The sequence below is a fragment of the Phyllostomus hastatus genome, unplaced genomic scaffold (assembly GCF_019186645.2).
Source record: "Phyllostomus hastatus isolate PE091 unplaced genomic scaffold, TTU_PhHast_1.1 phas_contig_159, whole genome shotgun sequence".
Lineage (NCBI taxonomy): Eukaryota > Metazoa > Chordata > Mammalia > Chiroptera > Phyllostomidae > Phyllostomus > Phyllostomus hastatus.
The window spans coordinates 19969257-19987356 of NW_025333640.1; the positions used below are offsets into that span (position 1 = coordinate 19969257).

Below are 18100 nucleotides of genomic sequence, written 5' to 3' on the forward strand. Positions count from 1 at the left end.
GATTGAGAAAATGCTCCAGAAAATGGCAGCTTTATCACTTATTTTATTACACATTAGAATCAAAGGGGAAGATGTAAATGGGTTACATGAAATTTATTGGTGATAGATTAGGGAGGCGGGGGAAAGCAAAGCAGGGAAATCTCTGGGACTGGATAAAAAGTAAAACAAACAGACACATACTTTTTTTATGTGAGCAGTTATAGGACAGCTAACCATTCACACGATAATAATAACAACAAAGGAATTTGTGGTCTCTGCTCTGGTGGTTGGTTGTGCTTTGAGGAGTCCAGAAAAAAGGAAATTACTTTGATATTCCAAAGTTATCATAGATACAAAAAGGCACGCACACATACACACATACACACACCGGATAGGCTCAGTTAAGGCAAAATTGACCTTTGTTAGGGAAAAACACGGGCCTAGGATACAACTGCTTTTAGTTACAAAGTTTTAATTTCAAGTCTCTGAGTTTGTAAAGCCACAGTGCAGGCCTCCCTTAAGCTTCTCAGGTTTAGTATGCCGGCCCCTTTTTCATTCACAGGAGGCAGGCAGGGAAATTCACAAACTGACTTGTAAGATCAAAACAAATCATGCATTAATTTCAAACCTCAGGAAGCCCAAGGCTGTGTACCAACTACCTAAATCTAGAGAAACCAAATGCAACAAAATTTCTGGTAGTTCACAAAAGCTGCATATGCTTTAGGTCTGGTATTTGGCTCTACATGCATTTTAAAAGTGTATCTACATGATTCTTTTGGTTTACTTTATACTAAGTACAGTAATTTCCGTTTATAACAGAGAAGGAAGCACTTAAAATAAAACAATAACAAAAAAGAGATCTTAGTGCATGTGAGCCAAAGACAAGGCTAGATGGTTTCTGTGCCTTCTGAATTCACTGGGGGACCTCTAATTTCTGTTAGCCTCGTATTCCACCATATATAAAAAAACTGTTAACAGAACACAGATTTCATGAGTTTGTGGTTTGTCTAAGCTTCCTTTTTAAAAATCTTGAACATAATGCAGATAAAATTGATCTCCATTACTTTTTAAATTGCACTTTACAAAATAAAAATAAAAACATTTTTCAGGTTTATTTCAGAACACTCTAAACCCCAGGAATGTTTCTTGATATGGATTAAGCAATTTAGAGATTTAAGATAAACAGGCACCAGCATTGCAGTAGATTTCGTAATGAGAAAGCATTTCAGCACAGGTTTTGCCACAAAGCATTTGGGAGTCTTAAGTCAGAGCTTCAGAATTCCTTCTGAAAAGGACAAAAGAGAGACTTCCTGTCATTTCCACTGGGTCTGCATGTGGGACCAATATGGGCAATCCAAAGTTTAAACAGATGCAAATGATGAGGGGAGGAGGCAAAGCCATGCCTAGTTTTACATATTTCTCCAAATCCAGATTGAATTAAGCCAGTCTCTCCTAAAAGCTTCCAGAGCAGACTTCCACTGAAGTTACTGCACACTTGAATGGTTTATTTCACCAATATTTGCTTATGGAAATGAAGGGGAGTGACAGAGGGGAAGGAGGAGGGGAGCGGAGGAGGGGCTTAGGGCTGAGGGAGGCTCTGACCACAGCACAACACACCAGTAACCTTGTCTGATGTGATCATTAACCCTTCTGGAAAAGGCAGCTGGCAGTTCTCTGAGGTTTGTCATTAGAATGTGAGAAGAGCCACACAGATACTGCACAGACTGTTCAAAGAAGTTTGGTTTCCTTTGGGAGCTACTGTTCCTGTATAGTGTAGCAGAAAAATGAGATTTCAACAATTCTTTTTTGTATTTTTAATTTTTATGGTGAGTCTTCTTCTTATCAATGGACAGAGACCAGGTAAGACTGACCTATTTGTAGCAAGTCACTTGTTTTTGTGCCTGTTTCTCTCTGTGTGCCCCTGAGCACAGTTGTGTTTCCGTTGAAGATCACTGAGGTGTGCTTGGAGGCACTGGGGGTGTGCAGGGTTTCGGAAGTATGCTATCTGTCCTGTTAGGTCTATTATTCGGTTAGTTTTTAAATAGCCGGATATTAAAGTGGTAGCAGATATTTTACTACTATTTTTCTAATTGTAAAAAACATTGATTCTTTAGCTATGGTAGATATGTTGTCCTAACAAGTAAAAAGGAATGAAAATGTTTAGTCCATTCATTACAGAGGTAAACAAAACTTACAGGTTTTTAGGTAAAATGCAAAATTCAAAGCAATTTATTAAAACAGCATGTAGCTGGCTAAAGTGAGGCAGTGTTGACTTAAGTAACAACATAAAATTCATAATGTGTCAAAATGTAGATGAATTCTTAAAATTGGTCAATAGCATTATTTTCAGTTATACATAATTAGGTGTGTCACTTAAAACAAAAAGAAAAGTACAATCTTAGTATTGTGTTTATAAAGTCAAAAGTGCCAAAAATATCTATAGTCAAGATAAATAAATATTCATTTACTTGGCGTATTCTTTAAAGCTGATATCAGCTGTGTTGTCCTTATCCAACAGGAATTTAGTAAACAGTTATTCTAAAGTGCTTTTACTTCAAAACCAAGTATCTAAGATTTCTAAGCACTGGCAAGTAAAAAAAAAATAGAAAATTTTCTGACTCAGGAAAATGCATACCCAAATTTAAATAGATGGGTGATTATATCCAAATGTGTTATATTGTTCACTTAATAATATAATTCTCCATTTAGAACAGAAAATAGTACATCAGTAGTTAAAAATTCCGTCTGCCTTTCAGTTAATCAGAAGTTTGATCACTGAGGTTATTTCAAATGCAATCCCCTGGTGTGCTGTTTTACATAAACAAGAAAAAGGTCCCCAACTAGCAACTTGGAAAGCATTCCTTTTCACTGTTTACAGCCATTGCTGCTCAAACCATTTCTTCTTTTGTGAAATATGGAACATCTTGGACAGTGTTCTTGTAAAATATTTGTGATTAATTCACGACATAAAGTAGAAGGTCCAGGAGCATTTAGGAAGAAGGCATGCAGAAGGAGGGGGACATTACTGTTAGATCCTTCTGTTAATGTGAACTGTTGGGAATAAACCCTGTGTTTCTACATCACATTAACTGTGTATGGCATACTCACATCTAAACAAATAGCAAATAATCACATTATAGTTTGAATCCTAAATATTCCCTGTCATCCCCCAGACTGAGAAAGTTCGTTTTCTGAAAAAATGCTCCTAATATTTCTCTTTTTTCCCCTCAGCTAATTTGGCAATGAGAAGAAAACTACATAGACTCAGCTGCCATCAGAGGAGATGCATTCCTCTCCACTCACGAGTGCCCTTCCCCTGAGGTATTTCTGATGGAAAATCGCTTTCCTACATTTAGGCAGAGGTCCATATTGGATAGACATACCAAAGAATGTCTGTTCCTATTTTGTGCCATGTAATAATGGCTTTATGGTAATGTCAGTTCAAGACATGCATGCTAACAGATGAAACAGTGAAATGACATGATCATTAAAAATAGTTTAATGGGGTAGATGAGCAAAATGTAGGAAAATCTTGATAATTGCTGAAACTGAATAATAGTTATATGGGGATTAATACTATTTTGTGTGTTTGACAATTACAATTAAAAATCAGGCACCAGGACAATATAATTAAGAAAGTACCTCTAAACATGTGTTTTGAAAAACACTGAATAGCTCCCTATTGAAAGCATTTGGATATATATGCCCAACAACACTGTATGAATGAATGATGTGATAGCCTCAATATAGTTTATTTTTCCTGATACTATTTCTTTTAATATATAAAATCAACTTAATTTTAATAGCATAGCATTTTTACAGTCTCACCCATGGAACTGTTCTTGATGGTTGCATCTTTAAGAACAAATTCTGAGTAGAATTTTGCTCCTCCCCCACTTTTTTGTTAAAAAAAAAAAAAAAGATTAAAAGACCAATGATTTTACATCACCATGAAGCGGTAATACTACCTGTATCAATTAACTTCAAACACTGCCCAAGTTGAAGTTACTTTGCACGAAAAAAAAAATTAACTTGACATTCTATTTAATTATCTTAAGCTGTTAAGTCATAAAATGTATCTTCCTTTAAAAAATGCCATAGAAATATTCCTTGGCTGGTAAATATACACAGACAATTGCTGAATTAGCTTATTCAGCTGGCCTATAGACTGTAGTGTTTATGGCACTATTCATCCAGAGGAAAGAATGGTTGCTATACCTCTTTAATATGTGTTTTCAAACCCAGTGAAAGCCCCGCATAGGACATTAAAAGAGGGAAGAGCAATTCGATAATAAGCATTTCAGTAATAAGCATTTTTCACGAGGACTGAGACAAAAAGCCAATTTCTCTTTATCTATACCTGTAACAAATTACTCTTTGCTATCAACATATGAAAAATAAATTTGGTGAAAGAATCCAGAAAGATACAATAAGAAGTTCTTGAGAAGACAATTAGTAGAGGCTCAACTATGCTTTAAAAGGATTTTATATGTTTTTAAAAAATCCTTTGCCGTGTGTTGATAATGCATTTTAGTCTCACGTATAAATAATTAATGGTAAAATCTACGCTGAGGAGGAGTGGGGAAGTTCAAGATTTTCCCAGCACTCCTCCACAAATAACAAAGAGGAGAGGAGGCATTTCACAATAGCAAGGGAATTCCTGCATATACAGAGCAAGATACCTTACATAACTGTAAATAAAAGCCCTTAGTTAGCCACAGGTTTTACTGGCTTTCTTTACAAACCACCTGCCATAAAAACTAGTGTTGCATGTAAACAAGATAGAGTTAGGAAATTTGAATCTGCAAAGTTAAGGAAAAATTTTGACCTACAAGCCAAATTTGTAAACCAAAGGGAAATTTAAGTGAAGGCTATATAGGCCATTTAATAAAAACAATCCTGGACAAAATTAGGCTGAACCCGTTAAAGAGCTGCTCAGCTTACAACATTCATTTTGTCAGTGTTTGGATTAGCTCTACATTGCAGCCACAGTTCTTTGAAGAATGTATAAAAACCTTATTTTGGAATCCAGAGATAGCATAAGAACCAATGCAAGATAACACAGATAATTTTCTAAGATCTTGCTGAACCAGTGCTAGAACAGCAAGTGCTACCTTCAAATTTGATAGCATCATTCTCACTGTCCTGAAATGTGCACATATTTTATATGTCTTGCCACAAAACTTCCTGTTGACTTGATAACTGCAGGCCCTATAGACCTAGGTAGTGGAACTCTGAGGCAGAACCTCCCTTTCATTTATTCCCCTCTGTTTTCCTGCACACTTTAGATAAAATCACATGTGGTTACTTGATTCAGTTAGGGCCAAGTAAAACTGTAAAAGGATAGGAAGGGTAAACAGTTAACTTTGGAATTTTTCCAGATTAACCCTTTAGAGTGGTTTAGACTTTTAACTCACCTCATAGAAATGTTCTATGACCTCAAACGTCGATGTTTTCAGCTTCTAGAGTCCTCTTCAGTGATCCTCAGTAAGACTTCCTAACAGATAGAAATCGACTTAGTCAAATAGAAAACTTATGCTGCATGCAATTCATATTCTTGATTTCTTTTTTCTCACAAAAGTATTTCGGCATCACATTCATCACTAAGTAAATTGGAGTGGAGGGAAGCAGGAGAAGGGCCGTCGGAAATCCTAAACTTACAGGTCGATGTGAGAGCTCCAGAGTGGAAAATGGGGTAGGGGGCTTTAGACTCTAATGATTTCTCCCTTCCAACAGTGAAATCTTACTACATCAATGCTTTTACTTACAAATGTGTGCTTTCAATAACTATATATCCTATTAGTACATTCCCTATCCAGCTTTTTAATTATAATATATTTACATGGTGTGAAAACTTTTTTAACAGTATGGAGATATATAAAGTCAGAAGTAAATCTTCCCACCCTCGTGCCCATTTTCACTTACCAGAAGTAATGGCTATGAAGAGTTCTGGTGAAGTTACCTTTTATAAATGAGATCAGCTAATATTGTCTTGCCACCCTTTAAAAAAAATTGTATTGGTTAATAAAATGATATAGTTTTCAGATGCACAATTCTATAAATGCCACCCTTGCCATTCAAAATGTAAGTTCTATTTTCTGCCTTATTCTTACCCTCCAAGTCATGGACTTCTTACCTGCTTGACCAAATCTCTGCCCTGCCTCCCAGCTCTTTCCACAAGTGTCCTGTTGTCTTGGCCCTTCTCACTCCATTCTGCCTCTCTGGCTAAACTGAAAGCCAAGTTTGCCTTTGGCACAGCATCCCCACGTTTTCATGGGGCACTTCATCTCCAACTTTATCAGGGCTCTCCCGAAAGGACTCTTCTGTTTACTCTTAGGAGCTTCTGAGTCCCATTCATCTATAAATTTCAAATATTTAGTGACCTCTAGTTTCCTTAAACTTCTTTTTTTTTAAGATTTTTTTTCTATATCTTTAGATAAATACGGGAGGGAGGAAAAAAGGGAGAGAAACATCGATGGCAGAGAGAAATATCGATTGGTTGCATCTCCTATGCGCCCCTACTGGGACGAAACTGCAAACCAGACATGTACCCTGACCAGGAATGGAACCGGTGACCATTTAGTTTGTGAGACGGCGCCCAGCAACTGAGCCACACCAGTCAGGGCTCCTTAAACTTCTCCACCTCCTTTTCTAACTCACAGCAAGAGCTAATTCCTCTTCCCACAGCAAATGGAGATAATCAAGCTGCACAATCAGACCCTGCCCACAAACTTACAAACATCTACATCTGCAACATTTCTAGTCTCACTTCCTAATCTCTGACTAACAGACTCCTCTCTTGGGTAAGGTTAATCTTTCTACACTTCAGGAACTTTGATCCAGCAGTTACTCCCTTTTTTCCCTAGAATGTTCCTCAGTCAAAACCATTTTATGCTACTCTATATTTTTTTAAAAAGTGCACCATTGACTTTATTGTGCTCTCTAGTGAACAACCCACGTTCTATACACAGCCTATTTTCTCGAAAAGATGGCACTTTCCTGTCCTTCCAGCTACTGTTAACACACTGCTCCCCAGTACACACTGGGAAGGGTCCCTAGTGACTTCTCAAATCCAGTGAACACGTTTTGGCCCTCATCCCAGTTATCTTGCTGTAGGTCAAATCATTGAATGAATTTTCCTTGGTTTCAGTGACATCATCCTCCCTTTTGACCATTTATCTCTATATTGGAAACAAATTACTATTCTTTTCAGGACCTGCAATGGTGTCCAAATGCCTTCTTGGCATGACCTTAGCTGTCCCGCGGTAGACGGGCCCATCCGCAGTATGCATGCAGCTCTCTACCGTGGCTTCTGCAGAGCGTATTCCTGTAACTCAGTTCCCAGTTCCAATACCATAAGATGCCATGAGGAAGGGTTTCTCTGATGATCCTTTGTACAAAAAACTGATACCAACATACAGTCTTTTTCTTTTTTTTTTTTTTAAGGATACCTCACTCTATCCCTATTTTCCTTTTCCTGGTTTGTTTTTCTTCCATAACACCGAATGCCATCTGACATAACATATACTTCCTTTGGTATTTGTTTAGTGTCTGCCTCTCTTCATTGGACTGTAAGGTCCAAGAGGACAGGGACTTTGCTTTGATCACAGCTGTATGCCCAGTGACTACAGTGAGTTCTTCAGAAATATGTGATGAATGAACAAGGGAAGAAAGGAATGAGTACCTAAAAGTAAACTCTTCAATTCCTCCCACTCAGATATTTCTTCTATGTTTTCAAAATTTGGAGAATTATAAAGATACTATATATTAGATGTTTACTATATAATATATGCTATGAAATATACATGTTATTGTCTCAAACGCAAATGTCTGAACACAGTGTCCTAAGAAATGTCATTTCTATCTTATAATATATTTTTTAAGATTTATTTATTTATTTTTAGAGAGGGAAGGGAGGGAGAAAGAGAGAGAGAGACAGAGAGACAGAGAGAGAAACACCAATGTGTGGTTGCTGGGGGCCATAGCCAGCAACCCAGGCATGTGCCCTGGCTGGAAATTGAACCTGCGACACTTTGGTTCACAGCCCAAGCTCAATCCACTGAGCTACACCAGCCAGGGCTATCTATCTTATAATATTTTTTTAAATGTTCTCTTCTCTTTGTCTCAATTACTACTATCTTAGTGCCTGTTATATCTCTCCAACATGACTTTAACACCTTAACTTATCACTCTAGCCACCAGTTCTGGTTCTGGAAAGTCCATTTTTCATTTTATCTGATCTTTCCAAACTGAATCCAATCATATCACAACATGATTAAAATCCTTAATTGTCCCTGTAGCCTTCAGGACAGTGAGAATTCCCATAGTTTAACAAACAGCACCTTACAAATTGTACCTCTTCAGCATTATCTGTCACCTCTTCTTCCCTTTACTCTTATGGAAGGAATAAGAATTAAGACTGTTTGGACTTCTGGATTCAAGTTCTGGCTGCATGGCTTACTCACTCACTGGTGCTCATGGGTAAGACACTTATCCTCTCCAAGCCTTCCTCCACTTCCAGACCTATAAGATGGAGCTAGTAAAAGTACTTAACCTTATGATAACCATTCCCAGCACATAATAAATGCTAAATACAATAGATAGTAGCTAGAATTATTACTACCATTATTTTAAAGTCAGTCAATTCTTCACCTCTTGCTATACATCTGCTGTAATGACCTTTCTGTATTTTTTCCTTACTATCAAGTCATCCTCTAGGAAATGTTCCCTGATTTTGATACCCCTACCACTTGTATTAGATGCCCACTTTTTTTCAGCACCATTTGTATACTTCTGTCAAAGTACTTCACTCACTGCATTGTAATAATGTATTAACTGACTGTACTCTTCCCCTCACCCCCAGCATGCTATACATTTCCTGAAGGCAGAAAGCTGAATGGGGTATTCTGACTTTGTTAAATTAACATTTGTTAAGTGGAGCGTCCAGAGTGCAGAATGGTGAGCCTTAATTCAACAGCTGACTACAGATAAATTGCAGTAAAGAAGTTTATTATTCATGGCATGCCTGTAGGGGCCACATGGGGAGGTCAAGGCAGAATGGAAACAGAGAGAATAGTGACTGAGAAGGAGAGAGAGAAAGATATGGGACCCATATTAGAGTTTGCGAGTGGAGCGCGTTTGCATTACTGGCCTTAGGGCTGGATTGGTAAATTCAAACCAAAATAGGTGGGTTTTGGTAGGCTCCACAGGGATTTTATCTAAGAGGAAGATAAAGTAGACAGGCCCTGGAAGGCCCAGGAGACTACTGATCACAAGGGCTGTTGGAGAAGTCATATCAGGAACTTAAATTTGTTTGTGACTCTGCAACTGCTGTCCAGGACGTGTGTTTGCAGAAGGGGGCTAGTATCAGTTTAAGGTCCTTGCAGGCCACTTGGCCAAACAAAATGAATGCTGAGGCAGCAACACCATGGAGTGGCTTACCTAAACTCTCAACAATGGATTGCATTTACCTTTGTATCTTCAGCCAAAAAGAGTGCCTGAAAAGCAGGCATTCCATAAATCTTGCTAAAAGAAGTGAAATGAAACTTTTATTATCTTAGCCATTAAGACTTGCCATCCTCACACATTTTCCCATCACACATTTTCAGCTTTATTTTCTAACATTAACTGCCAAACTGAACTTCAGTTTCCTATGTGTGTGCTGGAAGTATTTCCTCTTCCAGGACCTGATTGCTTCCCTCATCTCATCAAGTTCAAGCCCATTCCCTCCCTAGGGTTGTCCTTAAATTCCAAGACCCACCCTGACCCAATTAACATAAAACAATCACAGCATTTTAATCAGTAGGGGTTTTTTTTTTATTTTATTTTTACCAGCACATTTTTAAAAGCTATTTATCATATTCTTTATTTCATCAGATTTTGTCCATATGTGCATGTGAGCTCCTTGAAAGCAAGATAGAGCCCCTACAGTTTAGTGTATAAACCTTTACAATGTGTGAACGGCCTGAAAGCAGATTTAAGTATAAAGAATTCCTTCCTGGACTATAATATCTGCAGGATGTCCTGCTTAAAATTAAATACAAAAAATTATTTTTCTCAATTAATCAGAGCCAAGTGTCCAAAGACCATGCTCAGAGAAAATCCCTAATGTCTCTAACTTACTGAAGAAGCGAAACTTGACTATAAAGGTCATGATGCCTTAATGATAATATACAACATATATTGATACATAAATATATAAAATATAGCTATCATATATTATAAATGTATATTCCCCTATATGTACTGGTGTATACAGTGAATTAAATATGTACATGATGAACTAAAACCTAATTTCAGAATTTTCTTCACTTTGGAAACTGATTCTCATTATAAAGTCTGAATAAATCTTTCTGCCAATATTTACTTAAATAGCAGCTCTATCATGTTCAGAAGTCTAAAATTTTTTTAGCATAAATCTTTTGTCTTCAGTTTGTTCTCAGTTATATATTCAATTAATCACCTAGAGATATGAGCTTAACTTTATTATTATATAATAGTAACACATTTGAAAAATATATTATTCTTAGATGATAGCAGGAAAATATTTATAGTTTTGTGGGTGACTTGAAAAACACAAAATCACTGATAATTAACTACTTCAACATATTTCATTCTTGGACGCATTTTTTAATAGTTGTACATAGTATTGAATGCCACAATTCTTTCAACACTATCAATATCAATATATATAGATGAATTGTAAACCTCTTGATCATAATAAAATTATAAGTAATTTTCAGCAGAAACATTTAAATTTGTATCAGTGTATCTACAATTCCTCAGAGCATTGCTAATTAATAATTAAAATCCTTGATAGTTAGAATATTTAAAAATATTTATAAAGAAAATAATAATACAAACCAGATCTCTGCTGCTTTGTAAAACTTTTATTAGAGAAGAAAAATAGGTAGAATACACAAGCTTTCCCAAGATACCCTTCTCTGCTAGGTCTCAGCCATGAGCGCCCATAGTCGTGCCCAGAGCTTAGTCAGCCATGGCCATTACTCCACCATAATCAGGCCTTGCAGAATATTGACCACCTTTCTCTATGTCCACTGATGGGTCCTCTTTAGTCTCCCTTCTCTCCAGCTAAGATTCTAGAATTCATCCTCTCCCTAATTGCTGCCAGTATTACAAGTGTCCTTGCTGCTGTCATCTTCATCTCATTATTCTAGAAGAATCATAAAGTCTTCATCCAAGTATGTTATTGCTACTGAAGAATACACAAGAAGTCCAACTGAAATCATTTTTTTAATTTGATTTTTGAGAGAGTCAGAGAGGGAGGGGTGGAAAGAGAGAGAAACACTGATTTGTTGTTCCACTTATTGTGTGCCATCATTGGTTGCTTCTTGTATGTGCCCTGACCAGAGACTGAACCCACAACCTTGGCATATGGAGATGACATTCAAACCAAATGAGCTATCCAGCCAGGGTTGGAACCACTTTTAAATTCTTATCTACAATTTCAGTTCTTCACAGTGCCCAGCAAACCTACTACATTCCTATAGTCAGCTTGCTGCCTTGTATTCCATAGTAATTGTTTCTTTTTTCTTTAAGAATTTATTTATTTATTTTTCAGAGAGAGGGGAAGGGAAGAAGAAAAAGAGGGAGAGAAACATCAATGTGCTGTTGCCCCTCGCATGCCCCACTTGGGGGCCTGGCCTGCAACCCAGGCATGTGCCCTGGCTGGGAATCGAACCAGCAACACTTCAGTTCACTGGCCCGTGCTCAATCCACTGAGCTACACCAGCCAGGACTTATTTCTAACTGTTTTGGCTCACCTCAAATTTCAGACCTTTCTTTCATTCTCAGCAGATGACTTTGTCTCTTATATCAAGGGGAGAAAAAGTCATCAGGTGGTACTTACCTCAACTTCCAAGTACCAAACTAGAATCTCATCTAACCCACTTCTTATCCTGCCCGCTCCTATCCTCTTCTTGTCTCTTGGTGCCATGGAAGGCATGACCATTCCTCTAGGAACCCATTCCCCACTTCAGGTGAAAGGAGGGGCAAGTATTAGGAATTAGGAAAGCTGGCCATTACTGACCAGATCCTGACCATTTGATACCAATTGCTGCAGAGGTTACGGTTTGGTTTCCTGAGCAGGTTGTTAGAGTTTGTGGGTCAGGGTTCTATTTTAATGTATGGTCTGGCCATTGTCCATTTGTATATTCAGTCTCCCAGCTCCAAACTTATTTCATCTCTAGTTCACAGCACCCAAACTTAACTACTGTTTACGTTGCACTAACCACCTCACATCCATTTTTGCTTCTCCTTTATCCATTCTTCATATTGTAGCTTCATCCTACCTGAGGCCCTTTAGTGGTTTCTCATTACACTTAGGATAAAAATTAAATTCTTAATGTTATTATAAAATTGCACAGTCAAGCACTTCTCTCCTTTCCAGCCCTATCTGACTCACTGTGGCTATGAGAGTTTATCAAAGGAGTCCTGTTTCTTTTCAAGACTTTCACACATTATTTTCTCAGCCCAGAATCTAGGAGGTTCTCTTTCTTATCTTTACCTAGTTTATTCCTACTCAATCAAGACTGAGTAAATGTCACTTCTTTTGGTGTGTGTGTGTGTGTACCACATACAACTTCTCTCATTACACTGGCCCCAGTAATTTGGGGAGGGGACTATGGAGTTTTTTAGGTTTTACATTACATTATATTGAAATTGTGTTAGAACTTTCAACTTTACACTTCTCATTTTTTCTCAAACAGTACCTTTTGTATATATAAAAATTATGTATGTATGTGGACATATATATACATATGTAAACATCATGTGGAATACATTTATTATCTTGCCTCTTTATAGGCCACTAAACTTAGAGGTATTTATTTGAGGATATGCAGACAATTGTTTTGAATGACTGGAATTTCATTGTATAGATAATCTTAATTTATTTGACTTGACTTTTTTTTTTAAGATTTTATTCATCCATTTTCAGGGAGGGAAGGGGGGCGGGGTGAGGGAGAGAGAGAGAGAGAGAGAGGGAGAGAGGGAGAGAGAGAGAGAGAGAGAGAGAGAGGGAGAGAGGGAGAGAGAGAGAGAGAGAGAGAGGGAGGGAGGGAGGGAGACATCAATGTGCGGTTGCTGGGGGTTATGGCCTGCAACCCAGGCATGTGCCCTGACTGGGAATCGAACCTGGGACACTTTGGTTCCCAGCCCACGCTCAATCCACTGAGCTACGCCAGCCAGGGCTTTTGACTTGACTCTTGATGAATACATATGTTTTATGTTATTTTGAACAATGGTGCAATGAACACATATGCATGCATCTTTGAACACTTGTACACTTAGTGTACAAGTAAGAATCACTGAGGCATGCATATTTTTAAATTTTTTGAGATATAATTCACATATCATGTAATTTACTCATTTAAGGTGTACAGTTCAATGGTTTTGACTACATTCAAGTAGTTGCGCAACCATCACCATAATCAATATTAGAACATGTTCTTCATCTCATAAAGAAATACCCATACCCAGGAGCACGTACTCTCAATTTCACTGAACTTTCTAATCCTACTAACTTTGTTTCTACCTATAGATTTATTTATTTTGGACATTTTGTATAGATTCTTATGATTTTTTTGTGCGTGTATGATTGATTGGCTCTCACTTAGCTTAATGTTTTCAAGGCCCATTCATGTAGCAGCATGGATCAGTACATAATTCTTTTTTAATGACTTAATAAAATATAGAAAAATCACTTTTTGTTTATCCATCCTCTATTGTTCCCACTATTTAGCTATTAAGAACAATTTTAGTCTGAATAGTTATGTGAAAGTTTCTGTTTGAACATGTTCTCAATTCTCTTGGACATACAGGCCAAGAGTGAAATTCCTAGATTATGTGGTTTTTCTATGTTTAATTTGAGGAACTGCCAAATTGTTTTCCACAGTGGTTGCAGCATTTTATCATATTTACTGTATTCCTACCAGCAGTATAGAAGGGTTCCAATTTCTCCATATCCTCACCAACACTTTTTGTTATAGCCATCCTAGAGGGTGTGAATTGGTATCTCATTGTGAATTTGATTTGCATTTCCCTAATGTCTAATGATGTTGAGCATCTTTTTTATGTATTTACTGGCCATTCGTCTATCTTTGAAGAAATATCTATTCAAATCCTTTGCTCACTTTTCAATTGGCTTATGTTTTTTTATTGTTGAGTTGTTAGAGTTCTTTATATATTTTGAATACACAACTCTTATCAAGTACAGGTTTGCAAATATTTTCTTCCATTCTGTGGGTTTTCACTTTCTTGGTGTTGTCCTTTGAGCACCAAAGCTTTCAGTTTTGTTAAAATCAAATATGCCCATTTTTTCTTTGGTTTATTTTAGTTTAGGTGTCCTACTAAAAACCATTGACTGCCCTGGTTGGTGTGGCTCAATGGACTAAGCACTGGCCTGCGAACCAAAAGGTCGCCAGTCGATTCCCAGTCAGGGAACACGCCTGGGATGCCAGCCAGCTCCCCAGTTAGGGGGCCTATGAGAGGCAGCAGATCTATGTCTCTCTCACACATCTGTTTCTCTCCCTCTCTTTCTCCCTCCCTTCCCCTCTTTCTAAAAGTAAATAAATAAAATCTTTAAAGGAAAAAAAACATTGGCTAATCTAAGGTCATAAATATTTACACCTATGTTTTCCTCTAAGAGTTGTATCACTTACATTTATGATCCATTTTGAGTTAAATTTTGCATATGGTGTGAGAAAGTGGTCCGACTTCTTTTGCATGTACTTAGTTTAGATATCTAGCATCATTTGTTGAAAACACTATTCTCTCCCCTATTGAATTATGTCGGCACTATTGTTGAAAATCAATCGACATAAATGTGAGGGGTTGTTTCCGGACTCTCAGTTCTATTTTATTGATCCATATGTCAAACCTTGTGCTAATACTCTAATGTCTTGATGATTGCAGCATTATAGCAAGTTTTCAACTAAGACTGTGAATCCTCCGACTTTGTAGTTCTTTGAGATTATTTTGATTATTCTGGTTCCCTTGAATTTCCATATAAATTTTAAAATCATCTTGTCAGGGTCTGCAAAGAGCCAGCTGTGATTTGGATAGGTGTCGTGTTGACTCTGTAGATCAATATGAGAAACATCACCATGTGGACTATTAAGTTTAAGTTTTCCAATCCGTGAACAACAGCTGTATTTCCATTTATCCATATCTACTTTAATTTCTTTCAACATTTTATAATTTTTTGAATAAAAGTTTTATACTTCTTTTGTTTAATTTATTCCTAAGTATTTTGTTCTTTTGCTGGTATTATAAATGAAAATTTTTTAAATTGATTTTTGATGGGGGGAGGGAAAGGAGAAACATTGATTTGTTGTTCCACTTATTTATTCATCCATTGATTGCTTCCTGTATGTGCTCTGACTGGGGATCAAACCCACAGCCTTGGCTTATCAGGATGATACTCCAACCTACTTAGCTACCTGGCCAGGGCCTATAAATAAAATTTTCTTTAATTCTGAATTGTTAACTACTAATGTATAGGTATTTAGTTAAATTTTGGTTATTGATCTTATAACTTGTAACCTTAATGAAAACATTGATTGATTAGTAGGCTCCATAGGATTTGCTCTATATAAGCATAGGTTATATGCAAATAGAGGTTTACTATTTTCTTCCTTTCTAAGCTGGATATATTTTATTTCTTTTCCTTGCCTAATTGCCTTAACTAGAACCTATAGTACAATGTTCAGTTGAAGTGGTGAGAATAGACATCCTTGTTTCATTCCTTATCTTAGATGGAAAGTGTTCTGTCTTTCACCATTGTGGTGCTAGCTATGGGTCTTTGTAGAGGTATCTTTATCAAGTTGAAGGAGTTCCCTTCTATTCCTAGTGGGTGAGTGTTTTTATCATGAAAGAAGAGTGTTCGGTTTTGTTAACTGTTTTCTCTGTATCTACTGAGATTATCATGTGTTTTTGTACTTTATTCGATTGAAATTATGAAATTTTCGTAACTCATTGTCTATTTTAAAAATTAAGCATGGGTAAATTGATCTGATGGATATGTTCTTTCTCCTTTGCCTTTCAAATATAGATTGTCTCTTGCTAAACTTCACCCTGTCTGCCAGATGAAGAAGAGGAGGAGCCAAGGAAAGATACCCACTCACCCACAAAACGGTGTGCTTGCTTAGAAGTTCCTGTTTGAAAAGGAATCGTTTGAAAGCACCTGGGATGTCATTAGTTTCACAGGATTCTCTTCTTGTTTTCTTTCCAAAGGGAAAATAACAAATTCAAAAGCAATGACAGTTTGAAGCACAGTTATTTACCTGCATAACAAAAATCTCTCATCTTTTCTGTACATTATAATTCTTATGTGGGTTGAAAAGAAAAATACGTTGTAATGTCTTAGAACTCTATAATGGTGAAAAGTACAAAAATTAAACATTTTTCTTTCCTATTCCTATAATTCTTAAAAATATTAAAATAAATTTATGTATGAGTAGTTATTTTAAAAAATGCTACATCTGGAATCAATGTCAATGACTATTTGGCTTTGCAGAGTTGAGAGAAAATAATTGGTTCATTGATTATTTATATAGAAAGACTAAGAAAGAGGTTATTAATTGCTACCAATTTTATATTATAGGCTTTAATGTTTATGAAAGTATTTTTATTTTGAATAATAAGCATTTAAAGTTGTAAAAGAAGTTTGAAATACTAATTGTAGCTCATTTTATTTTAAAACTGAAATGTTCATTTCTGAATCTTTTTCTCATCATGTAATTACAAGAAGCCAACATTTGAGTTTCTTTGAAGTTCTGTTTCACGTCCTTGATTCATGTGCATGGTTTCTTAGAAAGGCCCACGTAAAGTTGACATTTAAAATACAGCTATGCCATCACTGCCCCTCTTGGGAGAATGCCTGCGCCTTCTCCCCCTTTCCTGAGCACTCTCTCAGGAGCACCTTTCCCTTCCCCATACTGTCCCCTCCCACCCCACCCCCATTCATTACCTTTGCCTTCTCTCAGAAGCTCCAAGGATCCTTCTTTTGCCTCTGTAACTTGCTTCCTGAGTCTACACAGCCCAGCTGGCTCACTACTACTACCTCTGTAACTTTCTAAGTAAACTTTATATTTTGGGGGATAGCGTGCGCGTGTGTGTGTGTTGTGTCAATGAAATCTTAAGCTGGTCAAGATCTCTATCTGATATATGAGTGTTCACCATTCTGCTGGGCTCTGTTTAAGTGCTGTTGAACCCACGGTGGCAAGACTTGTTTAAAAAATCAGGAGGAATTTAAGGATATGAAGGATTACCCAAGAAGGAAACTATCCTGTTTAAATCTAAATTGTATTGATAATTAGGTGCTCCCAAGTTGTTAAATATGCTCTTAATTTGTATTTATTGAAAAACTGTTTAGCTCAGTGTCATAAAGCTTACATTATTTTACTGTAAGTTAATTCCTGATATAAAATTTACAAATTCATACCCTGACTAAAAGTTTTACATTGTGAAAGAGTAGAAGCCATAAACCATTGACCCTTATTTTGCAAAAATAAAAGTTTGGGAGTGATATATAAAGAATTTGATAGAGATATTCTGACATCATGGAGTTTGTCTCCCATTCATAGCTCATTAGTGGTGTCTTTCAGAATCAAAGGTGTTTTATATAAAGCAATGCAATTAAATTTACATACAAACAAAAGATGTTTTATAAAATGTGTTACTTCATTATTTCAATTGGATATTGGGGAATTCTAAATGATTTTCTGGGTAAATTATAATTCTTTTACACAAATGCATTTCAGTAGAAACATAAGTTATTATCACTTATGTTTAAAACACATACTTGTTGATATGTGTTGATATGTTTATATATTTTATACAAAAGAAAAGAGAAACAATATATAGTTTAGATACATCTCAATGAGTACAAGTCTACTTTTCAAGTACAAATTCTCACATTCACAGAATGTTAAAATCCAGCCATACCATTGTAGAGTAATTGAATAGTTACACATTTCTGATCATACCACTTGAATAATTGTTCAATGGAACACTCAGGGATTTGATTATCTAGCTGTCCTTAATTTGTATAAGAAATGCTCAGAGTACTGAGTGCAGTATAATAGAAATTTCCCTGACA

General features: G+C 36.5%; 1 protein-coding gene across 2 annotated transcripts; it reads left to right on the forward strand.

Moving 5' to 3' along the window:
- Positions 1 to 1609: 1609 nt before the first annotated feature.
- Positions 1610 to 17639, forward strand: APELA (apelin receptor early endogenous ligand). Of its 2 annotated transcripts, none has more exons than XM_045831529.1 (3): positions 1610 to 1839; positions 3211 to 3300; positions 16052 to 17639. In XM_045831529.1, the coding sequence occupies exons 1-2, from the start codon at positions 1764 to 1766 to the stop codon at positions 3297 to 3299; spliced, it is 165 nt and encodes a 54-aa protein (XP_045687485.1). In that variant the 5' UTR covers positions 1610 to 1763; the 3' UTR covers position 3300; positions 16052 to 17639. The 2 variants fall into 2 exon arrangements, with proteins under 2 accessions (XP_045687485.1, XP_045687486.1); XM_045831530.1 differs by lacking the exon at positions 16052 to 17639 and adding an exon at positions 8384 to 8454.
- Positions 17640 to 18100: the final 461 nt, after the last annotated feature.

What these genes read in the sequence shown, in the direction of transcription:
- APELA (XM_045831529.1), top strand. Translation starts at nt 1,764, where the DNA reads ATGAGATTTCAACAATTCTTTTTTGTATTTTTAATTTTTATGGTGAGT. An exon ending in TATCAATGGACAGAGACCAG is followed by an intron (nt 1,840 to 3,210) that starts GTAAGACTGACC and finishes TTTTCCCCTCAG; the next exon opens with CTAATTTGGCAATGAGAAGA.